Source organism: Oncorhynchus gorbuscha, linkage group LG14 (assembly GCF_021184085.1).
Source record: "Oncorhynchus gorbuscha isolate QuinsamMale2020 ecotype Even-year linkage group LG14, OgorEven_v1.0, whole genome shotgun sequence".
In the NCBI taxonomy this organism is placed as follows: Eukaryota; Metazoa; Chordata; class Actinopteri; order Salmoniformes; family Salmonidae; genus Oncorhynchus; species Oncorhynchus gorbuscha.
The window spans coordinates 68,780,736-68,804,219 of record NC_060186.1 but is presented as its reverse complement, the minus strand read 5'-3'; the positions used below and the strand labels follow the sequence as shown (position 1 = coordinate 68,804,219).

Here is a 23,484-nt window from a genome sequence, read left to right as displayed (position 1 = left end):
TGGGGTTGTGCTAACACAGTATAGTGGAGTTGTGCTAACACAGTATAGTGGGGTTGTGCTAACATAGTATAGTGGGGTTGTGCTAACACAGTATAGTGGGGTTGTGCTAACACAGTATAGTGGGGTTGTGCTAACACAGTATAGTGGGGTTGTGCTAACACAGTATAGTGAGGTTGTGCTAACACAGTATAGTGGGGTTGTGCTAACACAGTATACTATGGTGGGGTTGTACTAACACAGTATAGTGAGGTTGTGCTAACACAGTATAGTGAGGTTGTGCTAACACAGTATAGTGGGGTTGTACTAACACAGTATAGTGAGGTTGTGCTAACACAGTATAGTGGGGTTGTACTAACACAGTATAGTATGGTGGGGTTGTACTAACACAGTATAGTGAGGTTGTGCTAACACAGTATAGTATGGTGGGGTTGTGCTAACACAGTATAGTGAGGTTGTGCTAACACAATATAGTATGGGGGTTGTGCTAACACAGTATAGTGAGGTTGTGCTAACACAGTATCGTATGGTGGGGTTGTGCTAACACAGTATAGTGAGGTTGTGCTAACACAGTATAGTATGGTGGGGTTGTACTAACACAGTATAGTGAGGTTGTGCTAACACAGTATAGTATGGTGGGGTTGTACTAACACAGTATAGTGAGGTTGTGCTAACACAGTATAGTATGGTGGGGTTGTGCTAACACAGTATAGTGAGGTTGTGCTAACACAATATAGTATGGTGGGGTTGTGCTAACACAGTATAGTGAGGTTGTGCTAACACAGTATCGTATGGTGGGGTTGTGCTAACACAGTATAGTGAGGTTGTGCTAACACAGTATAGTATGGTGGGGTTGTACTAACACAGTATAGTGAGGTTGTGCTAACACAGTATAGTATGGTGGGGTTGTGCTAACACAGTATAGTGAGGTTGTGCTAACACAGTATAGTATGGTGGGGTTGTACTAACACAGTATAGTGAGGTTGTGCTAACACAGTATAGTATGGTGGGGTTGTGCTAACACAGTATAGTGAGGTTGTGCTAACACAATATAGTATGGTGGGGTTGTGCTAACACAGTATAGTGAGGTTGTGCTAACACAGTATCGTATGGTGGGGTTGTACTAACACAGTATAGTGAGGTTGTGCTAACACAGTATAGTATGGTGGGGTTGTACTAACACAGTATAGTGAGGTTGTGCTAACACAGTATAGTATGGTGGGGTTGTACTAACACAGTATAGTGAGGTTGTGCTAACACAGTATAGTATGGTGGGGTTGTGCTAACACAGTATAGTGAGGTTGTGCTAACACAGTATAGTATGGTGGGGTTGTGCTAACACAGTATAGTGAGGTTGTGCTAACACAGTATAGTATGGTGGGGTTGTACTAACACAGTATACTGAGGTTGTGCTAACACAGTATAGTATGGTGGGGTTGTGCTAACACAGTATAGTGAGGTTGTGCTAACACAGTATAGTATGGTGGGGTTGTGCTAACACAGTATAGTATGGTAGGGTTGTGCTAACACAGTATGGTGGGGTTGTACTAAAACAGTATAGTGGGGTTGTACTAACACAGTATAGTGGGGTTGTACTAACACAGTATAGTGGGGTTGTACTAACACAGTATAGTGGGGTTGTACTAACACAGTATAGTGGGGTTGTACTAACACAGTGTAGTGGGGTTGTACTAACACAGTATAGTGGGGTTGTACTAACACAGTATAGTGGGGTTGTACTAACACAGTATAGTGGGGTTGTACTAACACAGTGTAGTGGGGTTGTACTAACATAGTATAGTGGGGTTGTATAGTGGGGTTGTACTAACACAGTATAGTGGGGTTGTACTAACACAGTATAGTGGGGTTGTACTAACACAGTATAGTGGGATTGTACTAACACAGTATAGTGGGGTTGTATAGTGGGGTTGTAGTAACACAGTATGGTGGGGTTATATAGTGGGGTTGTACTAACACAGTATAGTGGGGTTGTACTAACACAGTGTAGTTGGGTTGTACTAAGTGTGTATATACAATACTTCATCAATTTAATTAAATCTGACAATATACATGGTCATAAGTACAGTACAGTTTATCTAATGCAACTCCAAACCATCCTGAGTCAGTGTAGATTATTTAGAGCATCTCATGGAATGGATGGATGTTTGATGCTTAGCTTATGCAGTGGAAATGACGACATTACATACATAAATGAGCTAATGTAACGTGGGAGTTGTGGGAGCCATTTCTCAGACAGGAAGACACAATGTGACAGGAGAAGACAACGAGACATTGAATATGCAATAGCTGACTGAACAAACATGGTCCTATAACTGGGTTATAATACAGTTTAAATATGACTTGTTGTGTTACTCCAACATGACCACTGCCTGATGTCTTGGGACACTTGAATCATAGTATAACGCAGCCACATGTATGGATAATTGTGATGCATTTACAGAGTGTTCACGAGTATAGGAGGAACACTACAGGGAGGAAGGTGATAGTGCAGGATTAAAGGATAATAATTAGACTATGAAATGGAATCTCTTACTCTGTGGGGCATCTGTAAACAGCAGCTATGTTTAACTGGGGCCTCTTTCTGTGGCATCGGTTTCTACAGGAAGAGGTGTGAAGAGAATAGAGATAGAATTCTATTAGCCTGCTGTACAAAAAGGAGCAACATTCTAGCCTGGTCGCAGATCTTTTTGTGCTGTTTTGCTAATAGTTGTTGTCATATCATGACGTTTGGCATAACAATGACTATATCAGTTAGCTAAGGCACAAACGGATATGGCTCCACACTAGCAAAATGCGTTATAACCCTAATAAAACGTGATCCCCTCGTGGGAATGGGTGGCGAACAGTGAGCCATATTCAGGGGGAGGGATTTCAGTTATTAATAAGCAACTTTGGTGCCTTTTAGATCGGGAAGTATCCAATCAGCCCCGTCTTCATACACAAGAGGTGTTATAGGATAATACAGGCACATGACACAACAAGGCAGCGGGGGTTGGGGGGGGAGGGGGGCATTAGTAATTACTCGTCTGTAAGGTAAGTTTTGTAGCACAGACGCCCATGAACAGCTGAGAAAACAAGTGACAAACAGAAAGAAGCAGATGAGGAAACCCAACTGTCATTGGAGTCTGCCCTTACAGCATTACATAAGATCTATATTTTCATATGTTTCAAGTGTTCCATTTCAGGCATCAGCAAACAATCACCATGGAAATAAACATATCCAATTTGGTAGAATGAGTGGAATAAGCCGATATCATGATATGACCATGTCTTGTTTTAACTCGGTTACATTGACTAATCAAATGCAAATGGCCCTGGGTTTCAACACACTTCCAATTATGGAACATAAAATTGGCATGCTCTCAAGTGCACCATCTACTATCTCTTTACTCCCTAACCCCACACCCTATTGCCCGTAACCTTTTCTTTATTTCTATGGCATAAGTGCTTATCCAGCTCAGATGTCACAAAGTGCTTATCCAGCTCAGATGTCACAAAGTGCTTATCCAGCTCAGATGTCACAAAGTGCTTATCCATCTCAGATGTCACAAAGTGCTTTTCCAGCTCAGATGTCACAAAGTGCTTGTCCATCTCAGATGTCACAAAGTGCTTATCCAGAAAATGTAAATGCAGCTTAGATCATTTGTTGATACAGTGCTTGTCTGACAGTAACTGTTATAGGCCAGGTTGTGTTGTGTACGTACCATATGAGGGAGCTGGATATTAGCTAAGCTGTTGATGAGAGAGTGGCTGAGGTTGGCTAGCTCGTGCAGTAGGGAGTCATTCTGCTGCTCAATCACTTTGTTCTCGTCCTCTATGGACTTCAGGTTAGTCTCCATAGTGGTGATCTGGGAAAGGGGAAAAAGACATTGAATTTAGATGAAGCACTGTGATATTCAGTTTGACAAGAGGGTTTTGACTGACACTGAGGCACTTCCTAATATGCAAGCCATTTACGTATCGCCATTACTCGGGGGCTTGAAACATCAGCGTCTAAGCTTTAATCCAGCAACCTGTTTCAAAATGTTCCCAAACTCAGCATTACTTACTACCCTATAATAAATAATGAATAATAATGGATGAATCTTACTTGTGTCCTAAGTTTAATCATGTCTGATTCCACTTGATTGTTTGATTCGTTTAGATCTTTGATTTCTTCATCCAGCTGTTTGATTTCCTCATCTTTTTCTATTCCTAGATGAAAGGAAACATGAAATAGAATTTAAGAATTTAAGATTTGATTAAGCTTGAATATTTGTTGAGTAAACCAGCTAGTGGCTAGTCAAGGGTTCCTACTGGTATTAGAGCGTTAGCTTACCTTTGCTTGCCCGTTGCTTGATTGTCAACATTTCAACTCCTGTCATTCTGGCTTTCTTCATGGCTGTGGTGGCACGTGGACAGCCGGAGAGACTGGTGAATAAAATCACATGACATGACTCCAACCCTGGTCTCAAGCACATTTACATTCTTGGTCTGGTACTTGATTACATTTATACACAGTTGCTTGTGTACATCACAGCTGTGCAGAGCTCCACCCACCTCCGATGTGTCAGGAAGCTCCCACTGACATGTCCCGATCCATCGCAGCCTGGGGTTGGGCACGACATGCCATCTGTCTTCCCGGACTTCCAGGCAAACTGGGAGCCGTTAACGTAGCCATCCTTCTGCCGTTTGGCCGCCAGGGGGCAGCCTGATGCACTGCGGTGGGACGCATACTTCCCCGTCACATGACCCTGTCCGTCGCAGCCTGGGACGGGACACCTGGGGAAAGGAGGGGTCACAACTTCGCTCACCTCATCTGCAGCACACCTGCCCCTGCTAACTGGGATTCACAGTGAAATTACTAGAAGAATATTAGCTACTCTAATAAAAACCATCCCCCAGGTTATAACATTTACCCGTGGTTTTACATTGGTATGTCCTTCAGAATGACATTTGGGCTGATTTAGAATGAGCACAGCGTGTCTGGGGACCACTCCATCCCGGCAGTGGGGAGATCAGTGTTAATTATGATTGCAATGTTAATGATGATGATACTGTAGATCCAGTGAACGTCGCAGGGATAGAGGTGGCAGCAACAGCAACAGTTTTACAGAGATTGGGAGGTGATTGCTGAAAGGACACAGAGTGAACTGTAGATGATTCGCGGGAAGGTAATATTCACTTAATTTTTTGGCAATACTTTACCAAATACCAGAAATATCTGAAATATAATCTTACTGTACTGTACTCACTACGTGTACCACCCTGGCTGTAGGGAAATATGAGGTGAAATACAGGACTATGGCTTCGAGAATAAGACAAATTAACAAGATACGATACACTATCCATCCATTCCAAAGCCACACCTGATTGGCTCCTGGTCGTCCTTGTCCTCCTTGCTGTGCAGTATCTTGATCCCGCTCTTCTTGGCCCGTGGACAGCCTGACAGACTAGAGGGGAAAGGTCTTGTGCAGTTCACTACCATCTTAAGAGTATGATTACAACGTCAGTGCATGTGGAGTTCATCACTTCTCAGAATCTGGAAAGTCAGTTTCAGATGATTTCAAGACAAACCATGTAGCCCTTTCTGTGTCACGAGGGCGATGTGTGCAATTTGGAGCTATTCTACTGTATTTTGCAAAGATCACAACCAAATGCAATCTAAGTGTGTAAGCAAGAATCAAAACCTAATTGTAAGCATATGAGAACCCCATTTTATTAGAAGTAATAAAACATGTAATCTAGGCTAAATTGAATGGGCACAGATGTCGATGGATTTTATACTCCCGACTAGAGTTGCGCTCATCTATGCATGACGTCAGTGTGTCGTGTACGGAAAGGGGTCTATACAAAGACATTTATAGACGGTTATAAATTACTATCAGAGCTTAGTGGAACTGAGTCTAAACAATCCACACACCAATCCAGCTATCAGGTACACAAAATATGTCATATACTGTACGCTGGGTGTACAAAACATTAGGACATCCATGACATACTGTATCAGACTGACCAGGTGAATCCAGGTGAAAGCTATGACCACTTATTGATGTCACCTCTTAAATCCTCTTCACCCAGTGTCGATGAAGGGGAGGAGACAGGTTAAAGAAGGATGTTTAAGCCTCGAGACATGGATTGTATATGTGCGCCATTCAATGCATGGATGTGCAAGACTAAAGATTTAAGTGCCTTTGAACAGGGGTATGGTAGTAGGTGCCAGGTGCACCGGTTCGAGTGTGTCAAAAACTGCAACGCTGTTGGGTTTTCAACGCTCAACAGTTTCCTGTGGGTATCAAGAATGGTCCACCATCCAAAGGACATCCAGCCAACTTGACACAACTGTGGGAAGCATTGGAGTCAACATGGGCGTAAAACGCTGTGTACTACTTCCTTCACAGAACATAGCAAACTGGCTCTTATCAGAATAGAAAGAGGAGTGGGAGGCCCCAGTGCACAACTGAGCAAGAGGACAAGTACATTAGAGTGTCTAGTTTGAGAAACAGACTCCTAACAAGTCCTCAACAGGTAGCTTCATTAAATAGTACCCGCAAAACACCAGTCTCAATGTCAACAGTGAAGAGGCGACTCCGGAATGCTGGCCATCTAGGCAGAGTTGAAAAGAAAAAGCAATTACTCAGACTGGCCAATAAAAAGAAAAGACTAAGATGGGCAAAAGAACACAGACACTGGACAGAGGAACTCTGTCTAGAATGCCAGCTTCCCCGGAGTCGCCTCTTCACTGTTGACATTGAGACTGGTTTTCTCAAACTAGATGTACTTGTCCTCTTACTCAGTTGTGCACTGGGGCCTCCCACTCCTCTTTCTATTCTGGTTATAGGCAGTTTGTGCTGTTCTGTGAAGGGAGTAGTACACAGCCGTGTACGAGATCTTCAGTTTCTTGGAAATTTCTCACATGGAATAGTCTTCATTTCTCAGAACAATAATAGACTGACGAGTTTCATAAGAAAGATTTTTGATTCTGGCCATTTTCAGCCTGTAATCAAACCCATAAATACTGATGGTCCAGATACTCAACGAGTCTAAAGAATGCCAGTTTTATTGCTTCTTTAATTAGGACATAAGTTTTCAGATGTGCTAACATAATTGTAAAAGTTTTTTTTAATGATCACTTCACCTTTTAAATTATAAACTTGGATTAGCTGGCACAATGTGCCATTGGAACACAGGAGTGATGGTTGCTGATAATGGGCCTCGGTACGCCTATGTAGATATTCAATTAAAAAAAACTAAAAATTTCCAGCTCTGTTTCTGATCAATTTGATGTTATTTTAATGGACAACACAATTAGATTTTCTTTAAAAAACAAGGACATTTCTAAGTGACCCCAAACTTTTGAACGGTAGTATATATGTATATACTAGCCTCGCCCTGCATTTCAATCTGATGTGTTGGGGGCTGTTGAATATACTGCATGTCTTTTTTTGTCATTATGATGGGGTGCAAGCTACCTCCTGTGCGAGGCGTAGTTCCCAGTGATGTGTCCAGACCCGTCACATCCTGGAGTGGGACACCTGGGACAGAGAGGGGACAAGGAGCGTGACTACAGGGGACAGGGTAATACCAAAGCTGACAGCATTGACACTATCAGGCTATTGGTCTATCAGGGTATTTGTCTGCTGTGAAACTCAAGACTAAAATATGAAACTCACAAAGGTCTACTGTATATCAGAGATATTTTAGGAATGAGGTTCTGCTTACTTGAGGTCTTGCGCATTGGTCATCATCATACTGCAGATGCTTTTGTCAGCTAGCTGGTAGCTGGAGAGACTAGAGAACACACAAACACACAAGGATTACAGTAGATAACACAATGATAACATTAGATTTAAGGGCGCAACTTTCACTGGGGACGGAGGGACATGTCCCCCTCACATTCTGAGATTGCATTTTTGTTCCCCCCCAGTTTTATCAATGAAATGTGATACAAAACGAGGCTACGGTGTGCTTTAGGACCATGTGGTCGAGTGAGCTATTTGGAGTGTTTATCCGACTGGATAAAGAATATAATAATAATAATTATATCCCCCCCACTTATAAAATCAAAGTTGCGCCCCTGATTTAAATTACACAGAATGATGACATTAGATTACACACAATGATGACATTAGATTACACACAATGATGACATTAGATTACACAGAATGATGACATTAGATTACACACAATGATGACATTAGATTACACACAATGATGACATTAGATTACACAGAATGATGACATTAGATTACACACAATGATGACATTAGATTACACACAATGATGACATTAGATTACACACAATGATGACATTAGATTACACAGAATGATGACATTAGATTACACACAATGATGACATTAGATTATACAGAATGATGACATTAGATTACACAGAATGATGACATTAGATTAAACACAATGATGACATTAGATTACACACAATGATGACATTAGATTACACACAATGATGACATTAGATTACACACAATGATGACATTAGATTAAACACAATGATGACATTAGATTACACACAATGATGACATTAGATTACACAGAATGATGACATTAGATTAAACACAATGATGACATTAGATTAAACACAATGATGACATTAGATTACACAGAATGATGACATTAGATTAAACACAATGATGACATTAGATTAAACACAATGATGACATTAGATTAAACACAATGATGACATTAGATTACACACAATGATGACATTAGATTACACAGAATGATGACATTAGATTAAACACAATGATGACATTAGATTAAACACAATGATGACATTAGATTACACAGAATGATGACATTAGATGAGGAAGATGATCACTAGGTAAAGGTATAAAGGCTGTAAAGGAGTAACAAGGTGATGAGAAAATAAACTTGTTTTGGCCTTACGTGATGAGCTCCTCCTTGCCCTCCTTGCAGGGGGCGTACTTGTGTTTTGGGCTGGGCATGGTCACGTCCCCTCCGTAGTGATGCTCGTCTAGAAGGTCCTGGAACGGGTCCAGGTCCTCCTCCTGGTGGAGGGATGAAAGAAAAGAAGACTACATCATGTCACAATGGAGACCATAGATTCATATTGCACGTCCTAGATGTTTCTTTTAATTGCATGATTATAATTCATATGCACATCTCACATCCCATTTTTTTTTAAATACTCAGCAAATCCTATGTATAAAGCAATTCTCCCAAAGAAACCTTCTCCACTTAATCTGTGTACTCATGCTCCACTTGTATAAACTGCCTTCATTTTGCCGGACCCCGGGAAGAGTAGCTGCTAATCGGGATCCATAATAAATACAAATACAAAATACTGGAATTGTTTAATTTAAATTTTATTTTTATTTTTACATTTTATTTCACCTTTACTGAACCAGGTAAGCTAGTTGAGAACAAGTTCTCATTTGCAACTGCGACCTGGCCAAGATAAAGCATAGCAGTGTGAACAGACAACATAGAGTTACACATGGAGTAAACAATTAACAAGTCAATAAATAACACAGTAGAAAAAAAGAGTGTCTATATACATTGTGTGCAAAAGGCATGAGGAGGTAGGCGAATAATTACAATTCTGCAGATTAACACTGGAGTGAAAAATGATCAGATGGTCATGTACAGGTACATGGTACAGGTACATGTTATTGGTGTGCAAAAGAGCATAAAAGTAAATAAATAAAAACAGTATGGGGAAGAGGTAGGTAAAATTGGGTGGGCTGTTTACTGACTATGTACAGCTGCAGCGATCGGTTAGCTGCTCAGATAGCAGATGTTTGAAGTTGGTGAGGGAGATAAAAGTATCCAACTTCAGCGATTTTTGCAATTCGTTCCAGTCACAGGCAGCAGAGTACTGGAACGAAAGGTGGCCAAATGAGGTGTTGGCTTTAGGGATGATCAGTGAGATACACCTGCTGGAGCGCGTGCTACAGGTGGGTGTTGCCATCGTGACCAGTGAACTGAGATAAGGCGGAGCTTTACCTAGCATGGACTTGTAGATGACCTGGAGCCAATGGGTCTGGCGACGAATATGTAGCGAGGCCCAGCCGACTAGAGCATACAGGTTGCAGCGGTGGGTGGTATAAGGTGCTTTAGTAACAAAACGGATCCATGCTCGATTAGCAAGCCCAATAACTCTTACGATTAAACCCCTCAACTTCAAGCTTTTAAATCAGACGCTGCAAATGGATAAATGTACTGCTTGGTTTGCTTTGTGTAATATAAGAGATTCAGAGTACAAGGTATAAAGATGATCTACCAGCCATTAATCATATAATGCTGCTGCTCCTCAATGTATCTCCCCACAGGAGCTGCTGAGGACGGCTCATATTAATGGCTGGAACGGGGTGAATGGAATGGCATCAAACACATGGAAACCATGTTTTCTGATGTATTTGATACCATTCCTTTAATTCCGCTCCAGTCATTACCACGAGCCCATCCTCCCCAATTAAGGTGCTCCTGTGATGTCACCAACCATGAATCCACAATAGAGCGCTTCACTGATTAATTGGAATCTCAATTGTATTTCCTTGATTCCTCATCTCCTCTTTCCTTCCCTGCCTCTCAGAGGGAAGGAACCTCATCTTCTGCTCTGTGTCTTGAGAAGCATGGTGTGGGGTATGAAGGAAAAACAATTGAGATTCAGCCATTAAGTGAATGCAGTACTAGCAGCATCCACTAGATGTCACTGAAAGACTATCAGTGGATACTGGATACCCCCATTCTCTCTTCCCCTGGGTGAGCCAAATCAAATCACCATTACCTGCATAGCCGTGGGAAGTAGTTTGGGGTTGGGGGTGCTGTGATGTTTTTGCCGCTCATAGGGTCAGTGCACTAGTTCCGTGAAATATTTAAACTAAATTAAACGTATTTAAATGTTTTACCAGTATTTGTATCTTGAGTCTGATAAGTATCTGTACAAAACAATTCATTTAATAAAACTTGTGGAATATAAAAATACTTGCTTGATATATGTTTTCCAGTTTCTTGAAATACTTTGCAAATGCAACTCATTCCTATGTGAAAACGGGAATGGTCTATTCATTCCTTTTCCATTCCAGTAGACACTCTCATCCAGAGGATCTTACAGTAGTGAGTGCATATATTATCATACTGGTCCCCCGTGGGATTCAAACCAACAACCATAGCATTGGACGCACCATACTCCACCAACTGATCCACATCATCACAAACCACTTGATGTCTGAATGTACTTCATTCTGCATTGTTTTTCTTCATGTTGATGGAACGTCTACAAACCTAGATGACCAGCCTATGTACAATACAATAATGTACAAGTGGTTTGTAAGGATGGTAAATTAATACTGCACAAAAAGTGGTTGTTTTCATGTTACTTGATCAAGAAAAATATTTAACTTGATATGGATATTTTGTGTATTTGCTCATAACTTTCCACCTTTTGATGTAAACGTTTGAGGACAGTGTTTTGTTCTTTCTAGATTCCATTAGAACGACATCACAGAGAAAGGGACAAGGCAACAACGCTTACAATTCCAACACTTGAATCCTGCAGGATTATGTTCCTAATTATACAACTGTCTTTTTTTGACAAAGCATATGTGCTGATATTTCTTGTTGTTGCCCGAGCTACAGATGTCTATATCATTCCACTAGTACTAGAAAAGACCCAGTACACCACTTTAGTGATTTTTCAGGGGCGCAGCAGCAAGCTCAGCACCTCTACTTCCCGCGGCTATGATTACCTGTGTTCTGTCTATGGCTCAATCGGGAAAATTGAACGCTCACAGGGAGTAAAATATGTTCTGTATAAACCATCTTTGAATTGTGTCTCCACTGTAAGAGAACATTGAAATAAAATGTTCAATAGATTTGAATGTTGAACACCCCCCAAAAATATGAATACAATACCCATAATGCCGCGGTCCTTCCCCATACCTCTTTGTGATTGTCGTCAGTGATGCGCTTGATCTTTGTGTAGTCCACGGGCAGGTCCCAGCAGTCGGCCTCACTCATCTGGTAGCAGCGACTGCTGTTGAGCAGGGCCTGGCGCTGGGTGGACATGGGCTGCAGGGGGGTCAGCACCGTGCCACTCCCCTCCGGACCCCCCGGCTGCCCCCGGCTCACACTCAGGTCGAGAGTACTGCTGTCATCCATGTCACCATCAGGACTCTGTCAGAGAGATGGACAAATGGCGGGATTGAGGGAGGGAGAGGCAGATCAAATTAAATAAGGATGGACAAGAGAGCAAGGGAGCACTGTAATTAGATGGTAGGAGGGAAAGAGGAGAGAGAGAATGGAGAGGAGAGAAAATGCAGAGAGGAAGAGAAAGGGTTGAGAGACGGACAAAGCAGAGAGACAGAGGGCTGAGAGAGAGACAAAGCAGAGAGAAAGAGGGTTAAGAGAGAAACAAAGCAGAGAAAAAGAGACAGTTGAGACAGAAACAATGCAGAGAAACAGAGAGAGAGTTGAGAGAGAGACAAAACAGAGACAGAGAGAAGGTTGAGAGAGAAACAAAGCAGAGATAGAGACAATGTTGAAAGAGAAACAAAGCAGAGACAGAGAGAATGTTGAGAGAGAGAGACAAAGCAGAGTTAGAGAGAATGTTGAGAGAGAAACAAAGCAGAGATGGAGACAATGTTGAGAGAGAGACAAAGCAGAGATAGAGAGAATGTTGAGAGAGACAAAGCAGAGACAGAGAGAATGTTGAGAGAGGGACAATGCAGAGATAGAGAGAATGTTGAGAGAGACAAAGCAGAGACAGAGAGAATGTTGAGAGAGAGACAAAGCAGAGATAGAGAGAAGGTTGAGAGAGAGACAAAGCAGAGATAGAGAGAAAGTTGAAAGCGAGACAAAGCAGAGACAGACAGGGTTGAAAGAGGAACAAAGCAGAGGGACAAAGAGATGTTTGATAGAGAGACAAAGCAGAGAGACAGGGAGAGGGTTAAGAGAGAGACAAAGCAGAGACAGAGAGAGGATTGAGTGGGAGACAAAGCAGAGATAGAGAGAATGTTGAGAGAGAGACAAAGCAGAGATAGAGAGAATGTTGAGAGAGACAAATCAGAGATAGATAGAATGTTGAGAGAGAGAGACAAAGCAGAGATAGAGAGAATGTTGAGAGAGACAAATCAGAGATAGAGAGAATGTTGAGAGAGAGAGACAAAGCAGAGAAAGAGAGAGGATTTAGTGGGAGACAAAGCAGATATAGAGAGAATGTTTAGAGAGAGACAAAGCAGAGATAGAGAGAATGTTGAGAGAGACAAAGCAGAGTTAGAGAGAATGTTGAGAGAGAAACAAAGCAGAGATGGAGACAATGTTGAGAGAGAGACAAAGCAGAGATAGAGAGAATGTTGAGAGAGACAAAGCAGAGACAGAGAGAATGTTGAGAGAGGGACAATGCAGAGATAGAGAGAATGTTGAGAGAGACAAAGCAGAGACAGAGAGAATGTTGAGAGAGAGACAAAGCAGAGATAGAGAGAAGGTTGAGAGAGAGACAAAGCAGAGATAGAGAGAAAGTTGAAAGCGAGACAAAGCAGAGACAGACAGGGTTGAAAGAGGAACAAAGCAGAGGGACAAAGAGATGTTTGAGAGAGAGACAAAGCAGAGAGGCAGGGAGAGGGTTGAGAGAGAGACAAAGCAGAGACAGAGAGAGGATTGAGTGGGAGACAAAGCAGAGATAGAGAGAATGTTGAGAGAGAGACAAAGCAGAGATAGAGAGAATGTTGAGAGAGACAAATCAGAGATAGATAGAATGTTGAGAGAGAGACAAAGCAGAGATAGAGAGAATGTTGAGAGAGACAAATCAGAGATAGAGAGAATGTTGAGAGAGAGAGACAAAGCAGAGAAAGAGAGAGGATTTAGTGGGAGACAAAGCAGATATAGAGAGAATGTTTAGAGAGAGACAAAGCAGAGATAGAGAGAATGTTGAGAGAGACAAATCAGAGATAGATAGAATGTTGAGAGAGAGACAAAGCAGAGATAGAGAGAATGTTGAAAGCGAGACAAAGCAGAGATAGAGAGAATGTTGAGAGAGAGACAAAGCAGAGATAGAGAGAATGTTGAGAGAGAGACAAAGCAGAGATAGAGAGAATGTTGAGAGAGAGACAAATCAGAGATAGAGAGAATGTTGAGAGAGAGACAAAGCAGAGATATAGAGAATGTTGAGAGAGAGAAAAAGCAGAGATAGAGAGAATGTTGAGAGAGAGACAAAGCAGAGACAGACAGAGGTTTGATATAGAGAGACAGAGGGAAGGTTGAGGGAGACAAATCAGGGGATAAAGAGAGAGGGTTGAGAGAGAGACAAAGCAGAGATAGAGAGAATGTTGAGGGAGAGACAAATCAGAGATAGAGAGAATGTTGAGAGAGAGAGACAAAGCAGAGATAGAGAGAATGTTGAGAGAGAGACAAAGCAGAGACAGACAGAGGTTTGATATAGAAAGACAGAGGGAAGGTTGAGTGAGACAAATCAGGGGATAAAGAGAGAGGGTTGAGAGAGAGACAAAGCAGAGATAGAGAGACGGTTGAGAGCGAGACAAAGCAGAGATAGAGAAAATGTTGAGAGAGAGACAAAGCAGAGATAGAGAGAAGGTTGAAAGCGAGACAAGGCAGAGACAGACAGGGTTGAAAGAGGAACAAAGCAGAGGGACAGAGAGATGTTTGAGAGAGAGACAAAGCAGAGAGACAGGGAGAGGGTTGAGAGAGAGACAGAGAGAGGGTTGAGAGAGAGACAAAGCAGAGAGACAGAAAGAGGATTGAGTGGGAGACAAAGCAGAGACAGAGAGAGGGTTGAGAGAGAGACAAAGCAGAGATAGAGAGAATGTTGAGAGAGAGACAAAGCAGAGATAGAGAGAATGTTGAGAGAGAGACAAAGCAGAGATAGAGAGAATGTTGAGAGAGAGACAAAGCAGAGATAGAGAGAATGTTGAGAGAGAGACAAAGCAGAGACAGAGAGAGGATTGAGTGGGAGACAAAGCAGAGATAGAGAGAATGTTGAGAGAGAGACAAAGCAGAGATAGAGAGAATGTTGAGAGAGAAACAAAGCAGAGATAGAGACAATGTTGAAAGAGAGACAAAGCAGAGATAGAGAGAATGTTGAGAGAGAGACAAAGCAGAGATAGAGAGAATGTTGAGAGAGAGACAAAGCAGAGACAGACAGAGGTTTGATATAGAGAGACAGAGGGAAGGTTGAGGGAGACAAATCAGGGGATAAAGAGAGAGGGTTGAGAGAGAGACAAAGCAGAGATAGAGAGAATGTTGAGGGAGAGACAAATCAGAGATAGAGAGAATGTTGAGAGAGAGAGACAAAGCAGAGATAGAGAGAATGTTGAGAGAGAGACAAAGCAGAGATAGAGAGAATGTTGAGAGAGAGACAAAGCAGAGATAGACAGGGTTGAAAGAGGAACAAAGCAGAGAGACAGAGAGAGGGTTGAGCGAGAGGCAAAGCAGAGAGACAGAAAGATGGTTGAGAGATTGACAAAGCAGAGAAAGAGAGAGGGTTGAGTGGGAGACAAAGCAGATATAGAGAGAATGTTTAGAGAGAGACAAAGCAGAGATAGAGAGAATGTTGAGAGAGAGACAAATCAGAGATAGAGAGAATGTTGAGAGAGAGACAAAGCAGAGATAGAGAGAATGTTGAGAGAGAGACAAAGCAGAGATGGAGACAATGTTGAGAGAGAGACAAAGCAGAGATAGAGAGAATGTTGAGAGAGACAAAGCAGAGACAGAGAGAATGTTGAGAGAGAGACAAAGCAGAGATAGAGAGAATGTTGAGAGCGAGACAAAGCAGAGATAGAGAGACGGTTGAGAGAGAGACAAAGTAGAGATAGAGAGAAGGTTGAAAGCGAGACAAAGCAGAGACAGACAGGGTTGAAAGAGGAACAAAGCAGAGGGACAGAGAGATGTTTGAGAGAGAGACAAAGCAGAGATAGAGAGAATGTTGAGAGAGAGACAAAGCAGAGATAGAGAGACGGTTGAGAGCGAGACAAAGCAGAGATAGAGAAAATGTTGAGAGAGAGACAAAGCAGAGATAGAGAGAAGGTTGAAAGCGAGACAAAGCAGAGACAGACAGGGTTGAAAGAGGAACAAAGCAGAGGGACAGAGAGATGTTTGAGAGAGAGACAAAGCAGAGAGACAGGGAGAGGGTTGAGAGAGAGACAGAGAGAGGGTTGAGAGAGAGACAAAGCAGAGAGACAGAAAGAGGATTGAGTGGGAGACAAAGCAGAGACAGAGAGAGGGTTGAGAGAGAGACAAAGCAGAGATAGAGAGAATGTTGAGAGAGAGACAAAGCAGAGATAGAGAGAATGTTGAGAGAGAGACAAAGCAGAGATAGAGAGAATGTTGAGAGAGAGACAAAGCAGAGATAGAGAGAATGTTGAGAGAGAGACAAAGCAGAGACAGAGAGAGGATTGAGTGGGAGACAAAGCAGAGATCGAGAGAATGTTGAGAGAGAGACAAAGCAGAGATAGAGAGAATGTTGAGAGAGAAACAAAGCAGAGATAGAGACAATGTTGAAAGAGAGACAAAGCAGAGACAGAGAGAATGTTGAGGGAGAGACAAATCAGAGACAGAGAGAATTTTGAGAGAGAGACAAAGCAGAGATAGAGAGACGGTTGAGAGCGAGACAAAGCAGAGATAGAGAGAATGTTGAGAGAGAGACAAAGCAGAGATAGAGAGAATGTTGAGAGAGAGACAAAGCAGAGATAGAGAGAATGTTGAGAGAGAGACAAAGCAGAGATAGAGAGAATGTTGAGAGAGAGACAAAGCAGAGACAGACAGAGGTTTGATATAGAGAGACAGAGGGAAGGTTGAGGGAGACAAATCAGGGGATAAAGAGAGAGGGTTGAGAGAGAGACAAAGCAGAGATAGAGAGAATGTTGAGGGAGAGACAAATCAGAGATAGAGAGAATGTTGAGAGAGAGAGACAAAGCAGAGATAGAGAGAATGTTGAGAGAGAGACAAAGCAGAGACAGACAGAGGTTTGATATAGAAAGACAGAGGGAAGGTTGAGTGAGACAAATCAGGGGATAAAGAGAGAGGGTTGAGAGAGAGACAAAGCAGAGATAGAGAGAATGTTGAGAGCGAGACAAAGCAGAGATAGAGAGACGGTTGAGAGAGAGTCAAAGTAGAGATAGAGAGAAGGTTGAAAGCGAGACAAAGCAGAGACAGACAGGGTTGAAAGAGGAACAAAGCAGAGGGACAGAGAGATGTTTGAGAGAGAGACAAAGCAGAGATAGAGAGAATGTTGAGAGAGAGACAAAGCAGAGATAGAGAGACGGTTGAGAGCGAGACAAAGCAGAGATAGAGAAAATGTTGAGAGAGAGACAAAGCAGAGATAGAGAGAAGGTTGAGAGCGAGACAAAGCAGAGACAGACAGGGTTGAAAGAGGAACAAAGCAGAGGGACAGAGAGATGTTTGAGAGAGAGACAAAGCAGAGAGACAGGGAGAGGGTTGAGAGAGAGACAGAGAGAGGGTTGAGAGAGAGACAAAGCAGAGAGACAGAAAGAGGATTGAGTGGGAGACAAAGCAGAGACAGAGAGAGGGTTGAGAGAGAGACAAAGCAGAGATAGAGAGAATGTTGAGAGAGAGACAAAGCAGAGATAGAGAGAATGTTGAGAGAGAGACAAAGCAGAGATAGAGAGAATGTTGAGAGAGAGACAAAGCAGAGATAGAGAGAATGTTGAGAGAGAGACAAAGCAGAGATAGAGAGAATGTTGAGAGAGAGACAAAGCAGAGATAGAGAGAATGTTGAGAGAGAGACAAAGCAGAGATAGAGAGAATGTTGAGAGAGAGACAAAGCAGAGACAGACAGAGGTTTGATATAGAGAGACAGAGGGAAGGTTGAGGGAGACAAATCAGGGGATAAAGAGAGAGGGTTGAGAGAGAGACAAAGCAGAGATAGAGAGAATGTTGAGGGAGAGACAAATCAGAGATAGAGAGAATGTTGAGAGAGAGAGACAAAGCAGAGATAGAGAGAATGTTGAGAGAGAGACAAAGCAGAGATAGAGAGAATGTTGAGAGAGAGACAAAGCAGAGATAGACAGGTTGAGAGAGGACAAAGCAGAGACAGAGAGAGGGTTGACGAGAGGCAAAGCAGAGAGATGTTGAGAGAGAGACAAAGAGAGAGGTTGACAAAGAGAGATGTTGAGAGGAGACAAAGCAGAGATAGAGACAAAGAGAAAAGATGGAGGATTGACAAAGCAGAGAGACAAAGAGACAAAGCAGATATAGAGAATGTTTAGAGAGAGACAAAGCAGAGATAGAGAGAATGTTGAGAGAGAGACAAATCAGAGATAGAGAGAATGTTGAGAGAGAGACAAAGCAGAGATAGAGAGAATGTTGAGAGAGAGACAAAGCAGAGACAGACAGAGGTTTGATATAGAGAGACAGAGGGAAGGTTGAGGGAGACAAATCAGGGGATAAAGAGAGAGGGTTGAGAGAGAGACAAAGCAGAGATAGAGAGAATGTTGAGAGAGAGAGACAAAGCAGAGATAGAGAGAATGTTGAGAGAGAGACAAAGCAGAGATAGAGAGAATGTTGAGAGAGAGACAAAGCAGAGATAGACAGGGTTGAAAGAGGAACAAAGCAGAGAGACAGAGAGAGGGTTGAGCGAGAGGCAAAGCAGAGAGACAGAAAGATGGTTGAGAGATTGACAAAGCAGAGAAAGAGAGAATTTTGAGAGAGAGACAAAGCAGAGATAGAGAGACGGTTGAGAGCGAGACAAAGCAGAGATAGAGAGAATGTTGAGAGAGAGACAAAGCAGAGATAGAGAGAATGTTGAGAGAGAGACAAAGCAGAGATAGAGAGAATGTTGAGAGAGAGACAAAGCAGAGATAGAGAGAATGTTGAGAGAGAGACAAAGCAGAGACAGACAGAGGTTTGATATAGAGAGACAGAGGGAAGGTTGAGGGAGACAAATCAGGGGATAAAGAGAGAGGGTTGAGAGAGAGACAAAGCAGAGATAGAGAGAATGTTGAGGGAGAGACAAATCAGAGATAGAGAGAATGTTGAGAGAGAGAGACAAAGCAGAATAGAGAGAATGTTGAGAGAGAGACAAAGCAGAGATAGAGAGAATGTTGAGAAAGACAAAGCAGAGATAGACAGGGTTGAAAGAGGAACAAAGCAGAGAGACAGAGAGAGGGTTGAGCGAGAGGCAAAGCAGAGAGACAGAAAGATGGTTGAGAGATTGACAAAGCAGAGAAAGAGAGAGGATTGAGTGGGAGACAAAGCAGATATAGAGAGAATGTTTAGAGAGAGACAAAGCAGAGATAGAGAGAATGTTGAGAGAGAGACAAATCAGAGATAGAGAGAATGTTGAGAGAGAGACAAAGCAGAGATAGAGAGAATGTTGAGAGAGAGACAAAGCAGAGACAGACAGAGGTTTGATATAGAGAGACAGAGGGAAGGTTGAGGGAGACAAATCAGGGGATAAAGAGAGAGGGTTGAGAGAGAGACAAAGCAGAGATAGAGAGAATGTTGAGAGAGAGAGAGACAAAGCAGAGATAGAGAGAATGTTGAGAGAGAGACAAAGCACAGATAGAGAGAATGTTGAGAGAGAGACAAAGCAGAGATAGACAGGGTTGAAAGAGGAACAAAGCAGAGAGACAGAGAGAGGGTTGAGCGAGAGGCAAAGCAGAGAGACAGAAAGATGGTTGAGAGATTGACAAAGCAGAGAAAGAGAGAGGATTGAGTGGGACAAAGCAGATATAGAGAGAATGTTTAGAGAGAGACAAAGCAGAGATAGAGAGAATGTTGAGAGAGAGACAAATCAGAGATAGAGAGAATGTTGAGAGAGAGACAAAGCAGAGATAGAGAGAATGTTGAGAGAGAGACAAAGCAGAGACAGACAGAGGTTTGATATAGAGAGACAGAGGGAAGGTTGAGGGAGACAAATCAGGGGATAAAGAGAGAGGGTTGAGAGAGAGACAAAGCAGAGATAGAGAGAATGTTGAGGGAGAGACAAATCAGAGATAGAGAGAATGTTGAGAGAGAGAGACAAAGCAGAGATAGAGAGAATGTTGAGAGAGAGACAAAGCAGAGACAGACAGAGGTTTGATATAGAAAGACAGAGGGAAGGTTGAGGGAGACAAATCAGGGGATAAAGAGAGAGGGTTGAGAGAGAGACAAAGCAGAGATAGAGAGAATGTTGAGAGCGAGACAAAGCAGAGATAGAGAGACGGTTGAGAGAGAGACAAAGTAGTGCTAGAGAGAAGGTTGAAAGCGAGACAAAGCAGAGACAGACAGGGTTGAAAGAGGAACAAAGCAGAGGGACAGAGAGATGTTTGAGAGAGAGACAAAGCAGAGATAGAGAGAATGTTGAGAGAGAGACAAAGCAGAGATAGAGAGAATGTTGAGAGAGAAACAAAGCAGAGATAGAGAGAAGGTTGAGAGAGAGACAAAGTAGAGATAGAGAGAATGTTGAGAGAGAGACAAAGCAGAGATAGAGAGAATGTTGAGAGAGAGACAAAGCAGAGACAGAGAGAGGATTGAGTGGGAGACAAAGCAGAGATAGAGAGAATGTTGAGAGAGAGACAAAGCAGAGATAGAGAGAATGTTGAGAGAGAGACAAAGCAGAGATAGAGAGAATGTTGAGAGAGAGACAAAGCAGAGACAGAGAGAATGTTGAGAGAGAGACAAAGCAGAGACAGAGAGAATGTTGAGAGAGAGACAAAGCAGAGATAGAGAGAATGTTGAGAGAGAGACAAAGCAGAGATAGAGAGAATGTTGAGAGAGAGACAAAGCAGAGATAGAGAGAATGTTGAGAGAGAGACAAAGCAGAGACAGAGAGAGGATTGAGTGGGAGACAAAGCAGAGATAGAGAGAATGTTGAGAGAGAGACAAAGCAGAGATAGAGAGAATGTTGAGAGAGAGACAAAGCAGAGATAGAGAGAATGTTGAGAGAGAGACAAAGCAGAGACAGAGAGAATGTTGAGAGAGAGACAAAGCAGAGACAGAGAGAGGATTGAGTGGGAGACAAAGCAGAGATAGAGAGAATGTTGAGAGAGAGACAAAGCAGAGATAGAGAGAATGTTGAGAGAGAGACAAAGCAGAGATAGAGAGAATGTTGAGAGAGAGACAAAGCAGAGATAGAGAGAATGTTGAGAGAGAGACAAAGCAGAGATAGAGAGAATGTTGAGAGAGAGACAAAGCAGAGATAGAGAGAATGTTGAGAGAGAGACAAAGCAGAGATAGAGAGAATGTTGAGAGAGAGACAAAGCAGAGACAGAGAGAATGTTGAGAGAGAGACAAAGCAGAGATAGAGAGAATGTTGAGAGAGAGACAAAGCAGAGATAGAGAGAATGTTGAGAGAGAGACAAAGCAGAGACAGAGAGAATGTTGAGAGAGAGACAAAAAGCAGAGACAAACAGAGACAGAGATGTTGAGGATTGAGTGGGAGACAAAGCAGAGATAGAGAGAATGTTGAGAGAGAGACAAAGCAGAGATAGAGAGAATGTTGAGAGAGAGACAAAGCAGAGATAGAGAGAATGTTGAGAGAGAGACAAAGCAGAGATAGAGAGAATGTTGAGAGAGAGACAAAGCAGAGATAGAGAGAATGTTGAGAGAGAGACAAAGCAGAGATAGAGAGAATGTTGATAGAGAGACAAAGCAGAGACAGACAGAGGATTGAGTGGGAGACAAAGCAGAGATAGAGATAATGTTGAGAGAGAGACAAAGCAGAGACAGAGAGAATGTTGAGAGAGAGACAAAGCAGAGATAGAGAGAATGTTGAGAGAGAGACAAAGCAGAGATAGAGAGAATGTTGAGAGAGAGACAAAGCAGAGATAGAGAGAATGTTGAGAGAGAGACAAAGCAGAGATAGAGAGAATGTTGAGAGAGAGACAAAGCAGAGACAGAGAGAGGATTGAGTGGGAGACAAAGCAGAGATAGAGAGAATGTTGAGAGAGAGACAAAGCAGAGATAGAGAGAAAGTTGAGAGAGTGACAAAGCAGAGATAGAGAGAATGTTGAGAGAGAGACAAAGCAGAGACAGAGAGAGAATGTTGAGAGAGAGACAAAGCAGAGATAGAGAGAATGTTGAGAGAGAGACAAAGCAGAGATAGAGATAATGTTGAGAGAGAGACAAAGCAGAGACAGAGAGAGGATTGAGTGGGAGACAAAGCAGAGATAGAGAGAATGTTGAGAGAGAGACAAAGCAGAGATAGAGAGAATGTTGCGAGAGAGACAAAGCAGAGATAGAGAGAATGTTGAGAGAGAGACAAAGCAGAGATAGAGAGAATGTTGAGAGAGAGACAAAGCAGAGATAGAGAGAATGTTGAGAGAGAGACAAAGCAGAGATAGAGAGAATGTTGAGAGAGAGACAAAGCAGAGACAGAGAGAGGATTGAGTGGGAGACAAAGCAGAGATAGAGAGAATGTTGAGAGAGAGACAAAGCAGAGATAGAGAGAATGTTGAGAGAGAGACAAAGCAGAGATAGAGAGAATGTTGAGAGAGAGACAAAGCAGAGATAGAGAGAATGTTGAGAGAGAGACAAAGCAGAGATAGAGAGAATGTTGAGAGAGAGACAAAGCAGAGATAGAGAGAATGTTGAGAGAGAGACAAAGCAGAGATAGAGAGAATGTTGAGAGAGAGACAAAGCAGAGATAGAGAGAATGTTGAGAGAGAGACAAAGCAGAGATAGAGAGAATGTTGAGAGAGAGACAAAGCAGAGATAGAGAAAATGTTGAGAGAGAGACAAAGCAGAGACAGAGAGAATGTTGAGAGAGAGACAAAGCAGAGATAGACAGGGTTTAAAGAGGAACAAAGCAGAGGGACAGAGAGATGTTTGAGAGAGAGATAAAGCAGAGAGACAGGGAGAGGGTTGAGAGAGAGACAGAGAGAGGGTTGAGCGAGAGGCAAAGCAGAGAGACAGAAAGAGGGTTGAGAGATTGACAAAGCAGAGACAGAGAGAGGATTGAGTGGGAGACAAAGCAGATATAGAGAGAATATTGAGAGAGAGACAAAGCAGAGATAGAGAGAATGTTGAGAGAGAGACAAATCAGAGATAGAGAGAATGTTGAGAGAGAGACAAAGCAGAGATAGAGAGAATGTTGAGAGAGAGACAAAGCAGAGACAGAGAGAATGTTGAGAGAGACAAAGCAGACAGACAGAGGTTTGATATAGAGAGACAGAGGGAAGGTTGAGGGAGACAAATCAGGGGATAAAGAGAGAGGGTTGAGAGAGAGAGTCAAAGCAGAGATAGAGAGAATGTTGAGAGCGAGACAAATCAGAGATAGAGAGAATGTTGAGAGAGAGACAAAGCAGAGATAGAGAGAATGTTGAGAGAGAGACAAAGCAGAGACAGACAGAGGTTTGATATAGAGAGACAGAGGGAAGGTTGAGGGAGACAAATCAGGGGATAAAGAGAGAGGGTTGAGAGAGAGACAAAGCAGAGATAGAGAGAATGTTGAGAGCGAGACAAAGCAGAGATAGAGAGAATGTTGAGAGCGAGACAAAGCAGAGATAGAGAGAATGTTGAGAGAGAGCCAAAGCAGAGATAGAGAGAATG

The 23,484-nt window shown here is 42.5% G+C and overlaps 1 protein-coding gene across 1 annotated transcript in view; it reads right to left on the bottom strand.

Moving 5' to 3' along the window:
* Positions 1 to 23,484, bottom strand: part of LOC123995338 (myelin transcription factor 1-like protein) — a 120,495-nt gene that overhangs the window by 7,281 nt on the left and 89,730 nt on the right. Inside the window, exons 15-24 of the mRNA XM_046298885.1 lie at positions 11,923 to 12,156; positions 8,905 to 9,053; positions 7,720 to 7,788; positions 7,470 to 7,532; positions 5,367 to 5,450; positions 4,558 to 4,779; positions 4,337 to 4,428; positions 4,109 to 4,212; positions 3,723 to 3,866; positions 2,552 to 2,614 (exon numbers count right to left, since the gene is read on the bottom strand). Of these exons, the coding sequence (XP_046154841.1) occupies positions 2,552 to 2,614; positions 3,723 to 3,866; positions 4,109 to 4,212; positions 4,337 to 4,428; positions 4,558 to 4,779; positions 5,367 to 5,450; positions 7,470 to 7,532; positions 7,720 to 7,788; positions 8,905 to 9,053; positions 11,923 to 12,156 (1,224 nt within the window). The remainder of the gene's footprint in view (positions 1 to 2,551; positions 2,615 to 3,722; positions 3,867 to 4,108; positions 4,213 to 4,336; positions 4,429 to 4,557; positions 4,780 to 5,366; positions 5,451 to 7,469; positions 7,533 to 7,719; positions 7,789 to 8,904; positions 9,054 to 11,922; positions 12,157 to 23,484) is intronic.